The sequence below is a fragment of the Ovis canadensis genome, chromosome 7 (genome assembly GCF_042477335.2).
Source record: "Ovis canadensis isolate MfBH-ARS-UI-01 breed Bighorn chromosome 7, ARS-UI_OviCan_v2, whole genome shotgun sequence".
NCBI classification, from domain to species: Eukaryota; Metazoa; Chordata; class Mammalia; order Artiodactyla; family Bovidae; genus Ovis; species Ovis canadensis.
The window spans coordinates 62,699,289-62,723,448 of NC_091251.1; the positions used below are offsets into that span (position 1 = coordinate 62,699,289).

At 45.1% G+C, this 24,160-nt stretch overlaps 1 protein-coding gene across 3 annotated transcripts in view; it reads left to right on the top strand.

The window, feature by feature from the left end:
• The window catches only part of ALDH1A2 (aldehyde dehydrogenase 1 family member A2), a 120,068-nt gene extending 98,592 nt beyond the window's left edge, over window positions 1-21,476 (top strand). For all 3 annotated transcript variants that reach the window (XM_069596391.1, XM_069596392.1, XM_069596393.1), the window contains 6 exons: window positions 6,771-6,873; window positions 9,102-9,286; window positions 10,672-10,836; window positions 11,518-11,675; window positions 12,126-12,200; window positions 19,590-21,476. In XM_069596391.1, coding sequence (XP_069452492.1) covers window positions 6,771-6,873; window positions 9,102-9,286; window positions 10,672-10,836; window positions 11,518-11,675; window positions 12,126-12,200; window positions 19,590-19,662 — 759 coding nt within the window. In that variant the 3' untranslated portion in view covers window positions 19,663-21,476. The remainder of the gene's footprint in view (window positions 1-6,770; window positions 6,874-9,101; window positions 9,287-10,671; window positions 10,837-11,517; window positions 11,676-12,125; window positions 12,201-19,589) is intronic.
• The last annotated feature ends 2,684 nt before the right edge of the window (window positions 21,477-24,160 follow it).

A 24,160-nucleotide genomic window follows, 5' to 3' on the forward strand; every position in this document is an offset into this window, starting at 1 on the left:
AAAGCTGGCTTCTCAGAGGAGGTAGCAAAGGTAGGGCTGGAAAAATGAGTAAGCGAGGAGAGGAAAGGCATTTCAAACAGAAGGGAGCTGATAGAGGCACACAGCCACATCCCAGGAAGGGCAAGTGGTCCGTGTGCTGGAGTGATAAGTGTGTGGTGAGAATGGTGGTGGAGGAGAGGGGCTGGAGGCACGAGCAGTGGCTGCACTGGTCTTTACAGTCTGAATTTCACAAAGTTTTGAAATTGCTTTTATTTCTTAAATTAAAGGAGCTTCTGTAATGCTTTGGTCCTGTTACTTTCTGATGCAGATCCAAACAGATTGATTTGGTCTGCAAATCAATTGTTGTTTCTGGATATTTCCAAGAGACAAGAGATGTCCAATGACACATATTGGTGGCGCTAGTGGTAAAGAACCCACCTGCCAGTGCAGGAGACATAAGACACATGGGTTCAGTCCCTGGGTTGGGAAGATCCCTTAGACGAGGGCACGGCAACCCACCCCAGTATTCCTGCCTGGAGAAGCCCATGGACAGAGGAGCCTCGTGGGTTACGGTCCATGGGGTCGCAAAAGAGTCAGACACAACTTAGCAACTAACACTACAGTACACACATATTTGGGGCATTTCTGTTTCTATCCTGACAGAACCTAGAGCATACTGAACATCAAGAAAGGAGAGGTGGAAGAACCAGAGAGTCAGTTTGTTTGGGGTTTAATAAATGAAATATATTGTAAAAATCATTCATCTTCAACCTGTTTATTGATGTCTCTAGTAGAGATTTTTCCATTTCTTAAAAAAGGTGGCATATCTCTAAAAGGAATCCACTCCATCATGTATACTTAACTAATCAAGAAAAAGAAGTATCTCTGAAAAGAAACCCATCCTAGAAATACGGATGATTAACTAATGAATAAAAAGGAAAATTTTACCAGACTTTAGATCTGTTTAGGAAGCAACAGACTTAAATAAAGAGGGCACAGGAAGCCTCTCATGGTCTTTTTTGTCCTGTATAACAAATTGTTTTCCACGCAAAGCTCCAAATTGCATTTCCTGCCCTACTGCATTGCCATGAGCATGGTTCTGGTGCACTGTGGCTCTTCCAAGGATACTCCTGATATCAATCTTGAAGACTGTTCGAAATGAGGATGGGAGTCAGAGTTGACTTGTGCCAACATTCCTGCTGAGAGTTAGCCCAGTTCCATTATGTGTGGGCGAGCCTCAGGTCCCCGCCCTTGCCTGTTCAGGGGACACAGATACAGCTGAGAGACTCTGCAGGGAGCGCCAAGTTAAGACGCCACATGATAGAAACAAGATCACTTACTCTTTCATAATGAACTCTTTGTGGGAAACTGAAAAAGATCAGGCTAATTTCCCATTCAGTGCAGCTGTGATGCCTCTATGAAAGTTGAGTTCTGCTCAAAGACAAGAACAATCCAGGAGAACTGCAGATAAGACCCTCAGAATGAACAGGGGCCCTGAGTCTTTTTTAACTCTTCCAGCTTACTGGGTCTGTGTATGTGTATGTGTTCAGTTGCTCAGTCGTGTCCAACTCTTTGGGACCCCATGGACTATAACCCACCAGGCTCCTCTGTCCATGGGATTTTCCCAGGTTGCCATGCCGTCCTGCAGGTGATCTTCCCAACCCAGGGATCGAACCTGGGTCTCCTGCATTGCTGGCAGATTCTTTACTGCCGAGCCATTGGGGAGGCCCAGTACTGGGGCACTAAGGGCCAGGTTAACTGCTTGGCAGGTGCCTTTATTCATCAGATGAAGAAGCTGAGGCCCAAGGAGGTGAAGTGACCTTCCCAAATCAAAGGTTAGTTAGAAACCAAGCCAGAGCTTGTAGTAAATAGGTCTTCTCACTCCTGTGGGCCAAATTGTAGTCTGTTAGCCTGGTCATGGTTATAATTAGCTAGGTTGTCAGAAAATAGGACAGGGTATATAGTAAGTATATTGGAAAATCTTATTTGAAAAAAAAAAAGATAATGATAAATTTGGTCAAAATCTGGTCTCTGTGCCTTTATTCTATTTAATCCGTATTCACATACAAGATTTAGTTTCTCAAACTGTTTCTCTGTTTTATCTCACAGATTGGCTATTTATCAGAATAGGGTTTAGGTTTATGAAGTCCACCCCATTGCCTCGACTTGAACTACTCAGAAGGCCTGTCCATCCTGGCAGCCTCATTTAGCTCATCATATGTTCCTCCCTTCTGTTTGTGTATAAAGATGACTGGCATGGCACATAAATATCCCCACGGAACTTTTCTAACATGAGCTACTTAATCCCAGGTCTGTACTTCATTTGATGTCTATACTTCACTTCTTCCTGGACTTTCCTACTCCAGAGATTTTAACTTCAGAAACCTTTGTATGGGATTCGGACAAGTAATATTTTAGGTTGCTTTGCACAGGACGTATCATATTTTTTTGTAAGAGTCAGTTCTCACGTGAACTCTTCATTTTTAAACATTACTCTTTCCTGCTAAGAATTCCCTGCTTTGGAGTCACATCTGTTCTTCCTGTTGTCTCTTTCCCGCTGAGTGTAGTGAGAAGTGCCTACCTTCAGGGTCACTTAATTTCATTCCATTTGTGGGCAGAATTCCTGAGTAGTAATGTATTCTCCAGAGACAGTCTGACCTGGAAACTGAGAGTAAAATGGGAAGGCTTATGATACCCAATCCTGTAATTAATGATGGTTTCATCCTAGCCCACTTCTCTGGGTGAGGTTCAAAGGACCCTGACCCTGGATTATAACAAAATGCTACACAACCATAATTCCACTGTTCAGCTCTAATATTAAGTCAGGCCCAGATTTTTTTGTACTTATTGAGCACTTGTTAGTTTACATGGGAATCCTCTTGGCTGTGAGTCCCTTGTGGATAAGGAGCAGTACCTAGCATTGTGCTCGACACATAGAACGAGAACTGGGAGTACATGTTGAATGAAGGGGATTGATGAGAAACTGGCATTTTTCAGAGTATTCTGTCACGAGGCCACTCTAGATGGCTGTGCTTCTCCTGTAGCGTAGGTAACACATCCAGTACTTTCTTTAGGCTGGGCTGCAATATGACCTTCTTCCAAAGATGAAAAGAAAAAGTGTTATTCATCTGAGATTTGCCTTGCAGTGTTTAGTACAAATTTGGTTTCCAAGGAAAGGTTGGCAAAGCATTGACACAGGAAAAATTTTTCTTAGGTATTCTTCTCTGATGACCATTGACTGAGCAAGATTTTTGTATAGTTACTGTAGCCATGAAAATACTAATCATTGGACAGCATTCTTAGTGCAACAGATACCAAGCCATGGAGCACTTTGACGAATGTCAGAGAACAGAGCTAACAGAAATGTCATGCCAGCAGGCCAGCACTCTCTTCACCAATACCAAACATTTATTCAGCGTCTTCCTGTGTGTAAAAGCTGTGGTTTCTGCTTCCTTTGGCTTGGTTTTCAAAAGTCCGTCTGAAGGCAGAATATAAGTTTTGTAGCTGATGAACTGTGATCATTATTTGTGTCTGTAAAAAGTTATATTCTTCCTCTCCTCTAAGTTCAAGGACAAGGTTTTGGTGGTATGTGCCATGTGTTAGATGCTCAGCAAATATGTAAAGGAAGACAGTGCTGGGAGGAGGTTAAGGGAAGGAGAGGAAGTGGTCCACACTTGGACCCTGAAGTCAGCCTGCACAGAGCCCAACAGGCTCTGCAGTAACCATCCAGGTAACCTGGTAACAGCCGTTGATTTCTAACTTGAGTTTACTGTTCTTTAAAATGAGATAATACCTACCTTTAGGGGTTTTGAGAGGCCTAAATGAATGAATACATGCAAATGTCTCATATAAACCCACTTAGTAAATGCTAGTTTTTTAATATAATTAATAATAATGTTTTTGACTTCTAGTGATAGTGATTATCTTCTCTGAGAAAGCGCATCTCTCTTTATCTTCCTGGACTTTGTAGTGAATCCCCATCAGTTAATATGGATTCCTCGGGGCAGAGAGAGCCAAGCCCTATCGCCCTCGTGTGGGTTTGCCTCTACTGGGCTCTCAGGCTTCAGTCCTGATCTCACCCACCTGCTGCTCTCTGACCTGCATAGAGGCCCAAATTCTCCTTTCTTTTGTGTATCCATACTTCCCTCATGCAAGAGAAAGAGCACATTTGCTTGAGAATGAGGGCTTTGTTAGCCCATATTCCTGGGAAGTAGAAGAGAGAGGCACACGGCAAGTGGGTAAAGGCAGTCTGGCCATGGACTAGTCTGCACATTGATCCTTAGGATCAGATGTTAGTGTTTCTTACACCTTCGATGAGCAATAGTGTTCTGCATCTGAGAGACTCTTAATTTTACCTCTTTTAAAACCAAGGTTAGATTTCCTCAGAATGGAAGTATGTTTTCTAAATTTTTCTTGCCAGGAGGTAGAGTAACAATAAAAACATAAAAAGCATTTAATCCAGCTGATGAGCAGTATTGGAGATTGGTGGCATGACTGAGAGTTTCCTCGGTGTTTCCCCAAGGTAATTGATATGTGTACATAGTTGGGAACCCTGAGGGGAGACCGGCTTTGGAAGGCCCCACCCCTTACGGACTGTCCGTTTCTCCTCTGGGGCGAGGTGGGGGCTGGCCTCTCCCACCTGGATGTGAGTAACTCATATGGGCACTTAATGTGTGCCAGCCTGGGTTCTGAGGGCCATCGATCTTAGATCACTGCATCCTCAAGACAAGTAGGTTTGGATGTTGTTGTTATTCAGTTGCTAAGTCATGTCCAACTCTTTGTGCCCACGCCCAGGCTTCCCTGTCTTTCACTATCTCACATAGTTTGCTCATACTCATGTCCATTGAGTCGGTGATGCCATCCACCATCTCATCCTCTGTTGTCCCCTTCTCCTCCTGCCTTCAGTCTTGCCCAACATCAAGGTTTTTTACAGTGAGTCAGCTCTTCACATCAGGTGGCCAAAGTATTGGATCTTCAGCTTCAGCATCAGCCCTTCCAATGATATTCAGGGTTGATTTCCTTCGGTTTTACTGGTTTGAGTTCCTTGCTGTCCAAGGGACTGTCAAGAGTCTTTTCCAGCACCACAATTTGAGAGCATCAGTTCTTCAGTGTTCAGCCTTCTTCATGGTCTAGCTCTCACATTCATACATGACTACTAAAAAAACCGTAGCTTGACTATACGGACCTTTGTTGGCAAAGTGATGATGTCTCTGCTCTATTTAATATGCTTTCTAGGTTTGTCATAGCTTTTCTTCCAAGGAGCAAGTGTGTTTTAAATTCATGGCTGCAGTTACCATCTGTAGTGATTTTGGAGCCCAAGAAAATAAAATCTGTCACTGTTTCCATTTTTTCCCCCTTCTATTTGCTGTGAAGTTCTGATACAGGTAGTGTTTACGGAGGAGGGAATGGCTCCATTTATGGGGGAGGGAATGGAGGCTCAGAAAAGATTTTTTTAAATCCCAAGCTCAAACAGTTGTTAAGTGTTATAATCAGTTAAAAAAAAATCCAGGCTCCAGGGCCTTTTAACTGCTCCCCACTGTTTGAGGAGTTATCAGTCAGGATCTCAGTCAGAGACTAGAGGAGTCCAACATATATTTGGTATTTCTCTTCCCCTAGACTTTTAAAATGCGTTATTTTCAGTAGGATTCCAGGTCATGAATAACTGTTTTTGTCTCAACAAGGGCACACGGCCTATAAGAACTATATGGTGGCTCAGTGCTTTCCACGGAGTGACCTCTGTCCTCCAGTAGAGCAGCACCTGTCGCAGACCAGGTGCCCTGGAAGGGGCTGCTGAGGTGGGGTTTGCCATGCAGGTCACATGTTACTGGGAATCCCAGCTGAAGGGCAGTGGAGGCAGGGGAAGTGGAGCTGCAGCGTAGACCTGATGGCCTCCGCCAAGCATGCGGGTGTGGTGGAGCAGAGCTGTCTAGTGGTGGCGCCACTGCCACTGACAGGCAGTGGATGTGGGACCCCAGGGGAGGGTGTCCCTTTGGGTGAGGAAGCTTTTTTCAGAATGAGCCGACAGCATTCCTAGTCACTGAGGCAAGGCATTCCTTCTTGAATGGGGGCTTTAGGTGCTGCATCCATGCTTCTATCTTGATACTTTCAATGTTGTTAACTGTGAGTCTACACAATGGGAAGTGCTTTCTTCAAACTCACCTCTCGCTTGCTTGGATTCTAGATTAATGGGCATTGCACAAATAAAGACAGGTCCTCAGCTTTCTGGAATCCTTTTACTATAGCCCTAGGCAGAAGCAGAGGTATCACATCTATATATAATATATATATATATGTATTTACATATATATATATATTTGGACCATGTGATTAAAGTCATACCTGGCATTTTTGGAGACACATGAAGAGTTTGTTTTATGCTCATAAAAGTCTTTCAAGTGGAGCCAGTTGGCTTTTTTCTAGAGGCCAGAGTCCAAAGCTAAAAGCCACAGTGTAGTGATGGAAAATCTCTGGTTACATTTTGCTTGCCAGTTATCTTTAGAAAAATCATTCAGTGATTAAGAATCAGGTTTAACCCCCTTTTCCTTGCTCCTTCCATCATGAAACTAAAGCTGTCTTCCAGCTCCCTTCAGTACAGACATGAAACTGAATCCCAGACTACATAACTTGTCCACACAAGGTGACCACAGGAGCCGATCTTGTGTATCCAGCGGGTGCTTTGCCCTGCAGGGCCCACTGCTACCCTGTCCCACTGTTGCATACAGCTGCCTCTGGCCACTTTATGGTCTCAACTGCAAGATGTGCAAAACCTGTCTCCATTGCCCTTCTTTCAGGTTGGAAAGCTTATCCAAGAAGCAGCTGGAAGAAGCAATTTGAAGCGAGTAACCCTGGAACTTGGAGGAAAAAGTCCCAACATTATTTTTGCAGATGCTGACTGTAAGTCCACCACATATGTGCTCCCTTGTCCTGGCACACTGCCATGTGGTGGTCACTTTTGTTATCTCCACTTTAGACAGAACGTGCAGAGAAAGGTCTTTGAAGCTAAGTGGCATTCAAGGAGAAAAGTCTAGACCCTTCATTCTAAGGAGAAAAACCTCTCTCCACTTTTGGGAAAGACCACTTATAATCAGATAGAGCTTGTTTTCTAGACATCATAAGCCATTTTGATTCTGCAGTGTTGTAGAATATAATAGAAGAGGTGAAGGCTTGGCCAGTGCTGCACAGTGGAAAGAACAGTGTGGTTTAAGCCTCTCAACACTGGAAATGTAGCCTCCGCCTAGATTCAAGAAATCTGAAACGTCTCATGTATGCCTGGTAGCTTTGTAGATCATTAAAATTTTTAGTTCACCAGCCCTGCCAGCGTTGTCCCAAACCCACACCCTCTTCTCTGTTTAGCTGCCCACTGCCCTTTCTGTTGCCCCCGTGGCTTTCAGTAAGGTTGATGACACACTGCGGTCAGTTCTGTATGTGTGTTGTGTGTTGTGTTAGTCCCTTAGTCGTGTCTGACTCTTTGGGACCCCATGGACTGTAGCCCACCAGGCTCCTCTGTCCATGGGATCCTCCGGGCAGGAATACTGGAGTGGGTTACCAGTCCCTTCTCCACAGTTCTGTATGAATAGACCTAAATTGGAGATGATCACACCTTGGCAGTCAGACTATACAGAGGCTTGGAGCTACAATCTGGGAAACCCCATGTCTCCTGATAGGCTGCTCTCTAGTCCACTCTGCATGGGAGTGGTCCTTCTGTTTGGGAAAACTTCCCAGGGAATGAAACTACAAAACTTCTTTCAAGCATCCATTTTCTTCTCCACATCCTGACATGCAGCCCTGCTCCCTCAATTTCACTATTAGAGATGTCAGAAAACAGATTGCCTGAATTTCAGCCCTAGCTTGGAATTTGCCAAGAATTCAGCTTTATACTAGTTGTCAAAGAGATCAGAATTCTATAACTAAATTCCTATTAAAATGTAGGCACTCCACTGATAGTACATTGATCGATTCATTGAGTCAGTCATTTAGCAACTAGCAGACACCGGCTTCCCTCGTGACTCAGTGGTGAAGAGTCTGTCTGCAGTGGAGGAGCCGCAGGAGATGCAGGTTCAATCCCTGGGTTGGGAAGATCCCTGGAGGAGGGCATGGCAACCCACTCCGGTATTCTTGCCTGGGAAATCCCGAGGACAGAGAAGCCTAGCAGGCTATAGTCCATAGAGTTGCAGAGAGTCAGATATGACTAAGGACGCAAACACCAGGTTTATTAATACTATTTTCAAATATAAGATACAAGAGATGAAAATGAGTTACCACATGCTATTATATAATTCCATGCTATTATATATGTAAATAGAGAGGAAATTTAATGTCGTCAAAGACGATCATTGCTGTTAGAGTTTAATTCACCAAAACACTAATTAAAAGCATAACTGCAAGGTCTTATAGATTAGGGATTGCAAACTGGCAGTCTGTAGGCCAAATGCAGGGTATGGCTGTGTTTGTGCTGTGTGCGCTAAGTCGCTTCAGTCATGTCCGACTCTTTGCAACTCTATGGACCATAGCCCACAAGGCTCCTCTGTCCATGGGATTCTCCAGGCAAGAATACTGGAGTGGGTTGCCATGCCCTCCTCCAGAGGATCTTCCTGACCCAGGGAGTGAACCCATGTTTCCTGCATCTCCTGCTTGGATGCAGGTGGGTTTTCTAATACTAGCACCACCTAAGAAGCCCCTTAGCTTCTTAACATTTACTTCTAAATGTTACACAAAATATTGATCTCTGGTTTTCTTTTAAGCTTGGAACCTGCCAACCCTGGGCTATGTCTGTGCATGGGGGTTCTGAGTCTCTGTCTCACTGCTCTACTACCACTGCATGATCTGCCCAGCCCCTGGGATTATTGGGGTTTGAGACTCCTTTTATAGATAATGTGGTCTGATTCCTCTTTTCTATAGAATAAGAAAGGGATTCCAAGAGTAGATTGCCAAGCTTAACATAGCCAGTAGTGTCAGGGTCTGGTTAGAAGTAGGAAAAAGCTATGTTCTCAGTCCAGTGCTTTTCACTGGGCTGCTCATGGTTCTGCTCTGCAGTGAGCATGACACTATGCCTGGTTCTTTGGGGAGGGGAGGGAGGCAGTCCCATAGATTGGTGTTGAGAACATGGCTGTTTCCTCTTGTAGTGGACTATGCTGTGGAGCAGGCTCACCAGGGTGTGTTCTTCAACCAAGGCCAGTGCTGCACGGCAGGGTCTCGAATCTTTGTGGAGGAGTCCATCTATGAAGAATTTGTGAGAAGAAGTGTGGAGCGGGCCAAGAGGCGCATAGTGGGGAGTCCCTTTGACCCCACCACCGAGCAGGGACCCCAGGTAGAGAAATCATAGACATGTCCTTTCTTAATCCCTGGTGAGCACAGAAGTAGGACGCTGTGATGGAGCCCAGTAAAGCACCAGCCTCCTTACTCCTCCTCCTCAGTTGTCTTCATGGCTGAAGATACAGCCACCAAGGCATTACTTGCTTGTATCTTCTCTTTTCGTTTTTAAACTTTATCTCTGAAAAACTAAGGGATTAGGACTCCCTTAAGGGTATCATCAACTTTGGGGGTAAATTGGAGTCTCTTGGCTCTAAAAAAGGCATGGCAAGATGGATCTTAACTAGAACCCAGTTCTTAACTGTTGGATTCAAGACATCCCCACAGGTGCCACAGTCAGGGAGGGCAGGTATCTCTCCTTCCTGGAAACCATTTATCCTTTTACCGGCTGCCAAGGTTTCTTTTCTACCAACCCGACCTACTCTGGGGAAACCACGTGCAGCTTGTAAATGTGTAGGGAGCAAGAGCTGTCTGCTTTTTCCTCTGTCATGTGGTTCTCTCTTACTCTGACTGCCTCATGCACTGTGGTGAAGGAGGAGGCCCACAGACCCCATGCAGACTGCACTCCTGAGCTCTGCAGTTCCTCCCCACTCATCTAAGTGTTTTCCCAGATGAATTTTAGTTTTGAACTGAGAGTATTTAAAGGAATATGTAGACCAGATCTCATCTGGATCATGAGAGCACGGGTTTTCCTGATAAGAAACAACATCTCCTTAGTTTGGGGGCCATTTGAGAGAAGACTAAAGTTCTAACAGCAGTTCAAACCCAGGTGAGTGTAGGTTTTTATTTTATTTACAAAAGCAATTGAGCAATAACTCTGTAACTTGGGGCCTCATGGAGGAGGCAAGAATGACCTTATTTTATGGACTAGGGTGCTAGCTCTCCCTCTTTAAACTTAATCCTTTCCTCTGATGGTGTAACTGTAGTTCCATAAAAATACTACCCCAATAGGATTTGATGTGTAGCACCATGTACAGGGGCTGCGTGTTGGCTCCTCTGTTGTTTTCATCTGTTTAGTATCAGTACAAGTCACTACACTATTCATTTGTCTATAAGGCTAATTTTTACTTCTGTAAAAAGTCACTAGTCAATCAACCAATATCTCCATCATTGAGAAACATTGCTTAAATCTTGAACTGGTAGTTACGATTTGTCAGTAACAGCAGATCAGTGCATTTATTCGAATTCTTGATGTCTTAGGTTGAACCATACAAAATTTCACTTTTTGTAGATCAAAAATGGTTAATTAACAGCAGTTCCGTGTGATTTGATTACGTAGAATGAAACTTCAAAAAAAAATCACAAATGAGAGATTCTTGAGTGTATTTTAATCCATTTTCAGAGAGGATTTCACTTGGAGTCATTATGTGCTTTCTTCCACAGATTGACAAGAAACAGTACAACAAGATCCTAGAGCTCATCCAGAGCGGTGTGGCTGAGGGCGCCAAGCTCGAGTGCGGAGGCAAGGGGCTGGGTCTAAAGGGATTCTTCATTGAGCCCACGGTGTTTTCCAATGTCACTGACGACATGCGGATCGCCAAGGAGGAGGTAGCTCTTAGACCTCAACAGCAGCCACTTCTTCCCCAGGGTTGTTTCCAGGGCATTTCTAGTGGACACTATTAGAGGTTTAGTTCTTTGTACCTTATATACATTATGCAATAGCAACAAACATGGCTATGGACATCCCACTTTCAAGAAAAAAGCTAGACAAAAAGGCAAGCCAGCTAGATGGAGGCCAGGTGACGGCACTTTATGATTGTAGGTGCTATTGGTCAACAGAATCATCATAAAAATCAATCACTAGTCTCAGTAATACATTGGTAACAGTTAAGGTCCCCCCAGTGTGGTTCATTAGGCTATTAACCAGGAAAGAGAAAGCACCCAAGCATCATCACACTTCTGCAGGAGAGGACCAGTTGCAGATCAGCCAGCAACCCAGAGCAGTAGCTCTCAGTTCTGGAGCAGTGCCTGGGAGCTTGTGGAGAACACAGCTTTAGAACATACAATGAAATGAAGGGATGCCAGGCAGGGCCGGGGAGTGGAGGTGTTACACTCTAAAGGTAGACTTATGTGATCTTACTCTGGGAAAGTCTGGGATATTTTACAGTTATGTTCTGCTAAACTTAAACATCATTTAAATGATGAAGGCAGAATACACTTGCCTGAAATTTGGAGAACAGGTGAAAGGATGGCAAAGCATCCATGTTGGGTCCATCTGTTTTGTTGCAGATCTTTGGCCCTGTTCAGGAAATTTTGAGGTTTAAGACTATGGATGAAGTTATTGAAAGAGCCAACAACTCAGACTTCGGGCTTGTAGCAGCTGTCTTTACTAACGACATCAACAAGGCTCTCACAGTGTCTTCTGCAATGCAAGCCGGGACTGTTTGGTAAGATCAGGGTCAATCTCGTTCTGGCCATAACACATTCTGTGGGGCAGGGGTTGGGGGGTGCAGGGCCTTGTAATTCTTCAGAGCCTATGTGAAATAAGCACATAAGCTCTGGTAAGATGGGGGAGACTGACTAAAGACTTCACCCTGAGAAGGAACACTTCCTATTGGCTAAATCAGGAAATCTAAAGTGTGGGAGGGAGACGAGAGAGAGAGGAATATATGTATACATATAGCTGATTCACTTTGTTGTACAGCAGAGACGAATACAACAGTGTAAAGCAATTATCCTCCAATAACAATTTAAAACAAACACAGAATCTTAAATTATAGAATTCTCATGTGGGAAAAGGAATTTAAAAATAGAACTTGGAAAAGAAATATCATGGCAGTGGGATTATTTCTGTGTAAACAGAACTCACGCTAACAGTACATGTTTTATTCTTTTAGGATCAATTGTTACAATGCCTTAAATGCCCAGAGCCCCTTTGGGGGATTCAAGATGTCTGGAAATGGGAGAGAAATGTAAGTGTCCCAAGTTGCTGGTGCCCAAAGAGAAACAGTTGAAATAGCAGCACAGAGTGTACTCACATTAGTGAATTCTCTTACTCCCATCCATTCATTAAACAAACACTATGTTGAAAACACATGTCTGTAAACAAAGCACACATTACAAGGACAACTAAAACACAACAATGCCCTTACCTTAAGTGGGAGTGGAGAAAAATTTATTCACCAATTATCTCATGTAATAGGTGCTATTATAGAAGTAGGTTAAATATCTTGTTAAGTACAGAGAAAAAATCAATTTTGCCTATGAAGTTTCAGAAGGAATAACATTTCAGTTTTTCTAAGAGAAGATATTCCAGGCAGAGGGAATAGCAAGAACACTTCCTGTGCATGAAGTCACAGAAAGTACAGAATAGTCCAGACACAAGACAGAATTTGGTGTATTTAAAACAGGTCACCAACTGCCTACTCAGGGACAAATCTGGCCTAGATAAATGTTTTGGGTTTTTTTCCTCATAACATTTAAAAATCTTTACCTGACATCCAAAAAGAGGAGGCTTTCCATAAAATCTAAATTTCTTGCTTATTTCATTCAGCCATGGTGGAATTGTTGCGGCTGTGAGTTCTGCGGTTCACGGAACTTAATATTGGTTGCTGTTATTTTTACACGTATGCAGTTCGCTCATTGTCACCTGCTTGGTGCCTATTGGATCTTTTGAGTGTGGGGCTGTAGAGCTTGGACATGGGGTGAACGGAGGGGACTTGCTGAAGATGCAAGTGGAGAGGTTGCTTTAAACCCAGTCTGAAAGGTCTTTAGAGGACAGGTGTGGGAGCTGAGGAGATACCAGAGGTTTTAAGGGCAGCATCCTTGGTGTAGAGAGGATGTTTTGGTAGAGATTACAGGAAGATGACCCGTTACAAGGATTTTGCGATAACAGTAATAGGTATTAATCAGATGCCTGCTGTGCATGTAGCTTTATTCTCCCTTCTTACCTAACATTGTTTGGTTTTGTCTCATTTGCTTTCCACAGTAATTCTATGGAATAGATACATTACGTTTATCTCATAGATGGTTCAGATGAGAAACTAAGGGTTGGAGTGGTTAAGTAGCTTGCCTAAGTTACACAGCCAGTAAATAGCAGATCTGAGCTTAGAACCAGAATTTTGGTGGCTTAGTTTCTGTGATGTCTGGCCAAGGAAGTGTGGGTATCAGGTTTAATAAGGACTCTTCGGGTCAGGACTTCCCTCTTGCAATGCTAAGGATGTGAAAAATAGGACTGTGGCAGAGGAAAACTAGAGAGGTTGTATTTGCAGTTTCATATATAGATGGATTCTTAGAATGGCTTTGAAGAAGGAACGGTAGCTAGGGTCTTCCTGAGCTGATACCTCATCCCCAAAACTTGAATTTTCACTCATTTTGAAAAGAGCTGGTTCCATGTTTTCTAAATCCTGTGACTCTTAAGAGAAAATATCTTCTATGCCCACTCTTCCTGGCATTACTGAATATATCCTTTTTTTAAACAAATGTTCAGTTCACAATTAACCTGCTAACAACTACTGAGCATATACTTTGTGCAAAGCATGATCCTTGGTCTGTGGGGAAAGGTCCAGCTCATTGAGTTACTTAACATTTTGTTGGAAATTGTTACAGGGGTGATAGAGATGGTATGAGCCAGAGAAGTCCAGAACAACTTTAGACGTGATCTTTTACAAGGATTTGAATTGGCCTTGAAAGAAGAGGAACATTTAAGTAGATGAAGAAAGAGGAATACTTTTCTAGGGTTGGTAGTGAGGGAGGGGTGAGCAAAGGCACCATGAGAGAAAGGTGTGGTGTTTAGGGAGAAGAGGAGTGACCCCATGACCAGCACAGAAGATTTACATCTTTACATACTGTAGCTAATAATTTCTACTCCTGAGCCATTAAACCGTGAAAATGAAGTTTAGCTTTGAGATTTAGCTTTGAGGCTAAGAGCAGAGTTTCTAGAATCACACAGCTCAGATATGTACCCTGGCTCTACTGCTTAATTCCTGTGCCACCTTGGACAAATTACTTAATCTCATTAACCTTCAGTCTCCTCATCCATAAAATGGGCATTGTTATTGCACTTCCCCCACAGGGTTGCTGTGAGGATTAAATGTGAGAATCAAGTATGCCAAATATCCATCAGGGTGTCTGACAAACCTTCAGAAAATGTGAGCTACTATCATCATTATTGATCAACTAAATGACTGCCAAGTAGACAATCCATTTTTTCTCTTAATAAATGTATTACTTTAGAAATGCAGCACAAGTTTCCCTAAATTTCAGCTAGTATCATCAGCCTGCTTTCTGTCTGTGGTGACACCAGTGAGAAGCTGCTCTTGCTTGAACCTTTGCTTCTGGCCTTCAGAACCTCCCACTTGCTCTACAGCCAGAACCCATTTGTTGTTATTAGTATTTGTTGTTACTAGTATTCCTTCAGCTTTTATAAAGTCTCCACGTGCTCATCTCTTCTTAACTTGCCTTAACTTTCTGCTCCTGCTTTTCAAGATGCATTCAGCCTGTTTCATTCCCTGCCCATGTGTTTGTGCTCTCTCGGCCTCTGAAATGTCAGGGTCGTCACTGGCTCTGGAAATGCCGCTCACATAGACTGTTACAGGTCATTAACAGCGTGTGTCATGGGCGTAAAATAGGCTTGTCATATGTAACCGCTGGTTAGCAGTTTCTCATCCCAGGCTAGCCCTGGACGCTCATCATGGGGCAAGCCTTCCACCAGGATTCAAGCTTGTGACATTGTCCAGTGCAGAACTTTCTATCAGAAGCATTGCCCTTGCCTAGAAAGAAGGTCCAGGGAATAGTTTGGCTGTGTCAGAACCACACAGACTAGTGGCCTCTCTCTCTACTCATCTCATAGGCACTAACAGTGATTTGGCCTTCTCCATGCAGTTAAAAAACAATTAGGAAACAGTACTCTCTGATGAGACTCACTTCATCTTGTCTGAATTATATGAGTCTTTGTCCCTGTTTGCCCCCAAAACATGTTTTCTCTTCCTTAAATGACCCTGAGTGGTAGGAAATGCTTCAAATAGAAGAACCTGCCCTGTCCTGGTCCTTCACTCTTCCTTCTTATTTAATACAGTCCCAGAAACTCTGCTTCACCTTCCAGATGGACAGAACTGTTTCTCTTAAGGCCTGCAGGCTCTATGCAACTTTGGTTCCTGGCATCACCTTGCCCGCCTCCGAGAGGCACAGAGAAGGGAGGTAGCACTTTCTGAGGGCTGTCTGAGCCTCTGATTGCTCCCCTACAGAGAGCTGTGGAGAGGGCTGCCCTCTGCAGGTTACCTGGTGATTGTTGTTCAGTTGTTAAGTTGTCTCCAACTCTTTGCAACGCCATGGACTGCAGCAACGCCATGGACTGCAGCAACGCCATGGACTGCAGCATGCCAGGTTTACCTGTCCTGCATTATCTCCCAGAGCTTGCTCAAACTCATGTCCATTGAATTGGTGATGCCATCCAACCATCTCATCCTCTGTCACCCCCTTCTCCTCTGACCTCAGTTTTTTCCAGCATCAGGCTCTTTTCCAGTGAGTCAGCTCTTGGCATCAGGTGGCCAAAGTACTAGAGCTTCAGCTTCAGCACCAGTTCTTCCAATGAATATTCAGAGTTGGTTTTTCACCTAGTGGGTTGGCCTTTAATTCCTAGGGTCAGAGACTTGGGCTGTTTCTCTCAGTTCTGCCTGTTCAGCTAGTTCCATCTGTTTCAGTCTTCATGTCTTTTCCCATCTCATTAAGCTCTCCTGAGACAAGAGGTCATAAAGCCCAAGCTACAAAATATGTGTCACAAACCTGGGGGATGGAAAGAAAGCTGTGAACCTCTGCATTTTAAAAACTAAGGACACAGGCTTTGAAGACAAGAAGTGCTGTTTGGATGCCCTGAATCTGTGTGTGTGTGTGTGTGTGTGTGTGTGTGTGTGTGTATGTGTGTGTCTGTGTGTGTGTGTGTGTGTCTCTGTGTGTGTGTCTGTGTGTGTCTGTGTGTCTGTGTGTGTCTGTGTGTGTGTGTGTACAGTATGCGGGTGCATGGGAGAGTCACCTGCAGGCTGGGAGAGGGGCTTGCCAAGCACGCCTATCTGGTGACATCCCTCTCAGAGGTTCTGATTTAGTAGATCTGGGCTAGGGCCCAGGATAGCATTTTTAACAAATTTCTGGAATAATTCTGGTACAGGTGATCCAGGGACCCTGCTCTGAGAAATGCTGCTGTAAGCCAAAGGAAAGGGCAGGGAAACAGACACCCTAGGCAGAAACCCTTGTTTGCTTTATGCGTGAGTCTAAGTGATTTCCTAAAATGGCTGATTGAGAGACACCAAAATTCAACATCTTACTTTACCTCATATGTATGCCGAGTTTGGTTCATCTTTGGGAATATAACCTAGTCTGGCCAAGAAGCAGAAATCAGTTCAATTCAGTTCAGTTCAGTCGCTCAGTAGTGTTCGACTCTTTGCAACCCCATAAATCGCAGCACGCCAGGCCTCCCTGTCCATCACCAACTCCCGGAATTCACTCAGACTCACGTCCATCGAGTTGGTGATGCCATCCAGCCATCTCATCCTCTGTCGTCCCCTTCTCCTCTTGCCCCCAATCCCTCCCAGCATCAGAGTCTTTTCCAATGAGTCAACTCTTTGCATGAGGTGGCCAAAGTACTGGAGTTTCAGCTTTAGCATCATTCCTTCCAAAGAACACCCAGGGTTGATCTCCTTCAGAATGGACTGGTTGGATCTCCTTGCAGTCCAAGGGACTCTCCAGAGTCTTCTCCAACACCACGGTTCAAAAGCATCCATTCTTCGGCGCTCAGCTTTCTTCACAGTCCAACTCTCACATCCATGCATGAATACAGGCTTCTAAATGTCCTGTGCCCTGAGCCATGACCCAGCTGGACAGATGCCCTTGTAGAGATATTGGGGCGTGTCAGTAACAGTGCATCTGCCTTTTGTGCAGCAGTGAGCTTCTTCCTTAACTGTGAAACTGTCTGTGCCACAGAATTTAACTGGATTAAGAAAAATTTCAGTAGATCTGAGAGAAAGACCCTGGAAGGAGATGGCAAAATAGCTGAAGAACTGAAATGTCAAGGCTTTCAGAGACCTTACAGCAGTATTGCTCAAAGTCTGGGTCCAGTAACCACCCATCTCATGGTCTCTTGGGCTTTTCCCCAGACCAACTGGAACAGAGTCTTAGGAAGGGATTGGTCAGGAACCTACGCTTTAAGCAAGCTTCATGAGTGGTATGTATACTAACATTCAGAAACTGATGTCAGAAAGACAGCTGGGTACCAGGAGATGGGGAAGAGTTGGCTGGAGGCACACAGCCAGTTAACACAAAGCCAAGGGGGCGCTGCTGTCTGCTGATCCCCCACCCCAGCATTCAGCTTCACTCAGTGCCCTAGGACGTCTCGCTGGCTTTCCCTGCGGTCGGGCCCATGGGTGTTATTTCCTCCTGCAGCAGATATGAACCCAGCCCTCCATCTTAGAGCAGTCTGAGCGCTTACTGCAGCTGGCTGCCTGGGGTCCAGGGGAGAAGTGCCCCCAGTCTAGTAGGGCTTTCCATTGCTTTGAGCACCCAGAGATCTGGGGTCTGACAGTCGCACTGGAGTGCAAGCTCCTGCCTCTGAAGGCTTTCTTACGTTTCTCACAGCCTAGCCAGAGATCTGAGGGGAGGTTCAGGGTCTGCCCCAAGTGCGTGCACAAGCAAGGGAACAAGAAGGGAGTAACCGCGCTTCAGACAGGAGGCAGATGATGTCTGTGATGAGGAGACACATGCACCATTGCCCAGGGGCAGGAAAAAGCCCAGTGAGAGCCGGAGCTGAGCTGGTAATAAAGAGACAGCCTGGTTGGAGCCAGTGAGGGAACCATTTACCAAGTGGGGCAATCCCAAGTTTATTCTTCTCATCCCTGGAGCAAGATGGCCAGTGCAGATGAGAGGACAGCACGCTTGCCTGCCCCGGTCTCTGATGTCCTGGGGGCTGGGGGGGCATGACCCCTCAGGTGCCCTGGTGCTCGGAGGAGGCCCTGGAAATGCATGAGGAGCCTTGCGCGGTGCCAGGAGAGCTCTCCGATAACCCCCCCAGTCACCAGGTGCCTTCAGCCTGGCGCTGTGGGCCACACACTGGGGTGGGGGAGGACGGAAAGCTGTATCAGTGAGACCCAGGTTGGTGAGGGAGACAGAGCGGCCACCTCCCTCCCGCACCCTGCTCCCTGGCGCAGACAGTCAGTAGTGGAGGCGGGCACAGGTGCTCTGAACACAGAGGAGTAGGGCACGCTTCTGAGAGCGTGAGGGGAAGCTTCACAGAGGAGTGACTTTAAAAAGAAAAGAAGACAAAAGTTCAAGTATTTTATAGAAAAAAATTGAGAGAACGTACTTGATGTAACAATGAAATAGAGAAGAGAAAAAGAGACATTAAAAGAGAGGTAAAATGAGAAGGAACTTGAGAAAAGAGGTGAAGAAAAGGAGCATGGTGTCAAGGAGGCTTGTCCTCGCCCCAGCATCCGTAGAGCAGCAGTCGCGGGGCTTCATCTCCTATGGCCACCTAGGCAGGTGACCTGGCACCCACCCCTCCCTCTCAGGCAGGACCACCTGCGGGCTCCTCAGAGGCTGGGACCAGTTATGTCGTTTCTCTTTCACCCAGCCCAGTGCTGCCCCATGCTAGCAATGCCGTCAGTGTTTGTCTACAAATGACACAGACTCCTTGGTCCATGACCAAGATCCCAGAGAGTGCCGTGAGCCAGGAGGGGAAGTGACCAAAGGCAAGTCTTAGGGAACAGCTTACTACCACATCCCAGTTCCTCTTCAGTCAGTTATTTTGATTTCTTGACTCTTTCCCCTGACTCTGTGGAGAACTGTGGACAGTATTTATTTAGGGTTCTATTTTTAAGGCATTATAGGTGATTTGTACTCCTCCATGGGAGGCCTTTAGGTATTTGTTTCCACTTTCCCAGGTGGCTCAGTGTTAAAGAATGCAGGAGATGCAAGAGACCTGGGTTCGATCCCTGGGTCAGGTAGATCCTCTGGAGAAGGGAATGGCAACCTACTCCAGTATTCTGGCCTGGGAAATCCCACTGACAGAGGATCCTGGCTGGCTGCAGTCCAGGGAGTCGCAAAGAGACACGACTCAGCGACTGAGCACACACATTAAACCCAAGGACTAATGGGAAGGAATGTAGAATCCCAAGCCGAGAGGACTGTTACCTGGGAACCTCATGGTTTTCTTTCAGTTGAAGTGGACTAGATCTCCAGGAGATCCAAGAGAGCACAGACACATCCCAGGTGTCCAGTGGTAGGAGTGGAGTTTCTACCCCATTTCCTGAAGGGGAAAGCCCACGTTGGAATGTTTTGGCCTCAGGAGCCTGATTCTGCCCTTTTCTGTTTTTCAGGGGAGAATTTGGTTTGCGAGAGTACTCTGAAGTTAAGACTGTGACAGTAAAGATCCCCCAGAAGAACTCTTAAGATGGCCAAGAAGGAAGGTGAAGACCAGCCTGCACGATTCCCCTCTCTGCTTTCCCTGTGGGGCCCAGCTCTCAGGAATCCCCAATACTTAGTCCTTATTTAACAATTCAAATGACAGCATGTAGACCATTCGCTGGGTGTAATGAATGCAAGCCAGTGGGCGTGGTTTCTTGGCACTCTGTGAGGGATCACCTTAATGATACCAAATATTGGGAATGGGATAAAGGCTGGGGAGCAGCCGTGGGCACATCCAGTGTGTCTTTCTGGGGTGAGGGCCTGAATAAGGGAGCTGTACTGTTTGGTGCCTCTGTCACAGAGGACCTCACTCAGGAGCAAAGGGAGCCTTTCCATTGTCTTCATTTCCCTCTTCCAGGCTCTCTCTGTTCACGCTCCCCTCCTGCTCCTCCAAGGAGATCTCAGCTGAGCTCATTTGAGGCAGATGTTTGGGCCGGGAACAATTTTCCAAGGTTTTGCAGCCAAATTACCGTTTCATGTTATCCATTTCTTCAAAGCAAAACATGAAATGGTTTTAGTTAGAGCCAGACCAGATTGAAAATGCCAGGAGCTGGTACACTACAGATGTACTAAGGAGAAAGAACTTAGGAAGTTTCTGACCCAGTCTGGCTTTCTTACATCCATAAATAACTTGAGTGAAAGATCAGGAGATGGAGCTCCAGAGACCATTCTGTGTAGTTCACAGCCTCGGGGCTCACTGCATGGTTTGGGGGTGTGTGTGAGAGATGTGTGTGTGTGTGCGTGTGTGTGTGTGTGTGTGCATACATACATGTGCATGTATGCATTTAATTCCTTCTTGATTATTCTGGAATAAGTTAGGGTCTGGGTTGTTTTTCACAGATTGATAAGATCTTTTCCAAAGCTTATCTTTCAAATCAACCAAAAAGTGATCTGAGTGGACTTGAGAATTTGGAAAGAAGGTAATGCTGGGTGCCTTGTAGAAATAATCCCATGTTCAGTTCTGCAGACAATTCATATGAAGTGAATTCTCCCTGCAGTTGGAATCCACAGTCTCTTCTGCCCCCCAGTCCCCTGTGCCCACCACCTGCTAGTCCTGGTGTAGCAAGTGTTACTTTTGGCCCCCATGCCCTAGATCTGCTGGTGGTAACCTTGGAAGAGCTGGCCAGGCCTGGAGGTTTCCTTCTCCGTTTGTAGTGTTCCAGTGTGCCATGATTGCCACGCCCCACCAGAGCTCCACTTGTCATGCCCGTGGCCCGTCCACACACCTTTCTTGCCTCTTGGCCTCCTGGCAGGGTGGGGGGCATGGTGTGAAACAGGCCGGCCCGCTGTCCCCCTCTCCTCCCAGCTGAGCACCACCCTGCTGCTTCCCAGTGAAGGCTCCATGACATGGGCAGTGTCAGCTTCCCTTCCAGCTGCCGAATCCAATTCATCTCTAACCTAGATGAAGATCACTTATTTAAAAGTACCAAACCTAACCGAGAGTATATGAAATAATGGGCAACACATATATAGCCTTCTGTATTTAATGGTTTTCTGCTTTCTAACATTGCCGGTTGTCTATTTATAACCCTTGTGTCTACTCATGATGTTTTAAAGAAACCTCTACTTGCTGTTATTGACAAAGGACAGTGGCTGGATGCCTTGAGAGATGCCACATTTCTGAGTTCTTTCGTGTGAATGTCATGCTCTCCTCCTATAGCCTGTGTCCCCCATGAACATATCCACTAACCAGCTAGTTACCTTGAACTGCAATATAGAATGTGAAAATGAAGATTTATTTCTTTTAATTTACTTAAAAAGAAACCTCTGTGCTAGCAATAAAGCATTTATATTGTGTACTTCTTGGGATCTTCTGGCTATGTTTATCAGTGTCTTTGTGTAATACTGAGTCTATCTAGGCCTTTGGCTCAGCAGCTGGACTTTTCAGGCATGTTGCCTGCTCTGGTTACTGAGCAGTCTGGGAGGATATTCTTGCCATAAGGTAAATGAAGCCCTTATTTCTGACTCTATGTAAATAAAGCCAGGTATACATACGGTTCTGTGTGGCAAACCAGTCCAACCCTGCATGAAACATAGGAAATGACAGTTTTCATGCAGAGTAGCCTCCAGGAGAGTTAACTTGTAGAGGAATCTTCAGGCCTTGTTCTCACAAACGTGGCCCATGGGACGAGAACTCACATTTACTAATGGCATTCATCAGTAGCTTTATTTTTGTTTACTGAACAAAAACAAAGTCAGAAACTGACAACCTGATGCAATATTTTTGCAGCTGTAGAAAGGAAGCTGTAAATGGTGACTGTAGGCCCAGCCAGAGCATGTTTGCTTTCCGTGTGTTCTCAGGGTGGTGCTTTAGGAGAGTGGTTTCCACCCTTCAGACCAACACATCCCCTCCTGCAACCCCACTTCCCCAGCCCAAGTCCTGGACAAGTGCAACGAAAACAAAAACCGATGACTTCGACACAAAGGAAGTGGGTCCCGGGGAGAGACATGTTGCTTTGGACTGGGATTACTTGCTCGGACTTCTGGTGTCTTGTTCCTCAGAGGAACAAATTGGGCTTGGGAGAATGCCATCCCCGGGCATGGGGTGAACTCTCAAATGTAGGCTGTAGGCTCTCTGTGAGTCTACCTCATGTTCAGTACTTTGAGATGTCGAGAAGAAAATGAGAACAAGATGGACACAGAATAGTCGTGTAAAAGTGCTTTGTTAAATGCCAAGTAGAGGTTACAGATAACAGGAATCCAGAATAAGGTAAGACATAATTTGATAGTTCTTCAAAGCACAAAGTCGTTCAAACCTCATCTGTTTATGATCCTGACGTAAAGGAAAACAAAGACAGATGGCACTACAGAGGTCATTAATGAAACCAACACAGAGACACCCATTGGTCCTTTGTCATCAGCACTACATAATTACAATCTTCTTGTTCACACCAGAGATTTCCATTGTACCTTTTCCTCCAAATCATCCTCAGTGCATTTATAGGGATAATATTCTTTTTCATGACATTTTAGATAATAAAGGACAAAATACAATGTAGGAAGTAAAACACAGAAACAGTGAATCTACTGGAATGTGTAGTTAATATAGGAAGGCACTCAAGAGGACAGAGACAAGTTGTTGGAACAGATGGATGTTAAACAAGGCTTGAGGTAGGGAAGTAATTTAAGTAAAACCTTCAGAGTCAGCAGAGGTGAGGGAGGCCAAGGCATGCTCTTGTGGTAGGGGATGGACTGGCAAGAGCAGTTACCACATGCTGGAACTCACTCAGATTGCAAGGGCGGGGGGTTGGCCATTGAGTCTCATGGCACTGCCCTGCCCCAGGCTCCCGCCAGCCTCAGAGCTCACAAGTAGTACATGCCACTTTAGTTAGAAGATTCTAGAGCTCGACTAGCTGGCTGAGGTCAGGGAGGAAACTGTTGGTGGAATAGGTGTTAAAGAGTGAGTAGAATTTGGGAAGATATGAAAAGGAAGGATAGCAAGATTGCTGGGGGAAAAAATCTCGGAATTTGTTAATATCGAATGGGTGGCATTCTTGGTTGGGGGGTCACAAGTAGAAATGTTCACTGCCATTTATGTGTGTGTATAGCTAGCTATTCATTTGCTTTTCTAGGTTTTTTTTAATTCTTTGGTGGACTGATGTCCCAGAAATATTTAATCAGCCACAAGAATGCTTAAAGTATAGCAGAAAAAGTGAAAACAACAAAATCACATGAATTAAAAGCAGAAGTAAAGAAAAAACAAAGGTGGGAAACTAACGCAGCCAGAATGAGACCAGAAAAATCATGTTATGCAAAGTCCTATCCTAGGACTCATCTTGAGTGCCTGTGATAATCTAATACAAGAGCCAACACAGCAGGCCAGTGATCCTAAGAAATTAACCTCCCTTCATACTTCCCATTCTTCCCCCTTCCCTCCCTCTGCAGATGTTTACTATGCCAAGTCCTAGAATACAGAGGGAGCCAGGCCTGGTTACTGCCCTCGTGAAGCTCACGGTCTAATAATATGGCAACTCAGAGCCAAGAGTCGGTAGTTTTCTCTGCTGTCTCACTGTTAACTCCTTGCCAGGCACGTACCTTCAATTTATGGAAGGATGACGTAGACCTTTCCCAGGTCCTTTAGGTAACCCAGAGTGACAAGTTTGCACAGAGAAATAGCCCATTAGCAACACGGCAGAGTGAAAAGCACATGGCATCAGAGGGTCAGAGACGTGGTCAAAAGTCCTCAGCTGGAGTCCCATCCTGGCCAGTCTGCAATCGTGTGTCTTGGGGTAAGTCATATAACTTCCATGGAACTCCACTTCCTCCTGTGAAGGATCCAGATGATCAATCCTGCCCTGCATACCACACAATACTGTGTGAGAATTAAACATCACGGATGGATCTCTTCCATTGGTCTGAGACACTAGGCTGCATACACATAACTCTAAAACTAAAAAAAAAAAAAAAACAAAAAAACAAAAAACAAACTTCATTGCTTTGCAGATCAATCCAGGACATCAGAAGCCATCATTTCTCATGCAGT